Source organism: Daktulosphaira vitifoliae, unplaced genomic scaffold, assembly GCF_025091365.1.
Source record: "Daktulosphaira vitifoliae isolate Bord-2020 unplaced genomic scaffold, ASM2509136v1 Scaffold_4696, whole genome shotgun sequence".
Classification (NCBI taxonomy): Eukaryota; Metazoa; Arthropoda; class Insecta; order Hemiptera; family Phylloxeridae; genus Daktulosphaira; species Daktulosphaira vitifoliae.
Genome location: NW_026104256.1, coordinates 1 through 884, shown reverse-complemented (window position 1 = coordinate 884; position 884 = coordinate 1). Strand labels below are relative to the sequence as shown.

Here is an 884-nt window from a genome sequence, read left to right as displayed (position 1 = left end):
GAGATGTATTAATACCAAATACAAATATTTCTATAATTGCTTAATAATGTACATTAAAAAATAATAATGAGTCAATTTTTTTTTAATTTATATTGTATATAAAATTTATAGTAACTATAGTAAAATCTATTTTTAAAGAGTTTTTAAATTTTAATTTATAGGAATTATGAAGGTTCAAATCAAACTAAACCAGAAGTAATTGACCTAGATCATATAGCATCACCACCACATAGCAAGCGGGACACAAGGCGTGATGGGTATTCAACTAGTTCTTCCAGAAAAAGATCACCTAGGAAAAGTAGTAGAGATCGTCAGCGAGAACGTGAAAAAGAACGTGAACGAGATAGAGAAAGAAGAAAAAAACATTTACCTCCCTTTAAAAGAAATCATTTAGCTGGTAAATAAAAAACATTTTGAGTTTTGACTTTATTAATATTAATTATTATAAATAATGTTTGTAGTTGTAAGTACAACTCTTTGGGTTGGTCACCTTTCTAAACTAGTTCATCAAGATGACTTGTATGGATTGTTTCAACCAATTGGTGATATTGTATCACTAAATTTAATTTCACCAAGAGGATGTGCATTTCTGTGCATGAATAGAAGACAAGATGCTGCACGTATCATGAATAAATTTCAAGGAGAAAGATTACAAGGAAGACCTATGACTGTAACTAATATTTGCATAAAATAATCATGTAATCATTTTTAAAAATATATCCTTTTTTTTTTGTGTTGTAGATTGCTTGGGCTCCTGGGCAAGCCATGAAAGATAAAGAATGGAAAGATTATTGGGAAATTGAAGATGGTGTTTCATATATACCTTGGGAAAAACTCAACAAAGATATTGATTATGATGAACTTGAAGTTGGAGGCATGTTAGA

At 29.3% G+C, this 884-nt stretch overlaps 1 protein-coding gene across 1 annotated transcript; it reads left to right on the top strand.

Annotated features, from left to right (window-relative positions):
• Positions 1-161: 161 nt before the first annotated feature.
• On the top strand, positions 162-878 carry LOC126910123 (SR-related and CTD-associated factor 8-like; the record flags this gene model as incomplete). The annotated part of the gene is made up of 3 exons (XM_050692509.1): positions 162-397; positions 462-670; positions 742-878. Coding segments are annotated over 3 exons (582 nt in total), but the record flags the coding sequence as incomplete, so codon positions are not given.
• Positions 879-884: the final 6 nt, after the last annotated feature.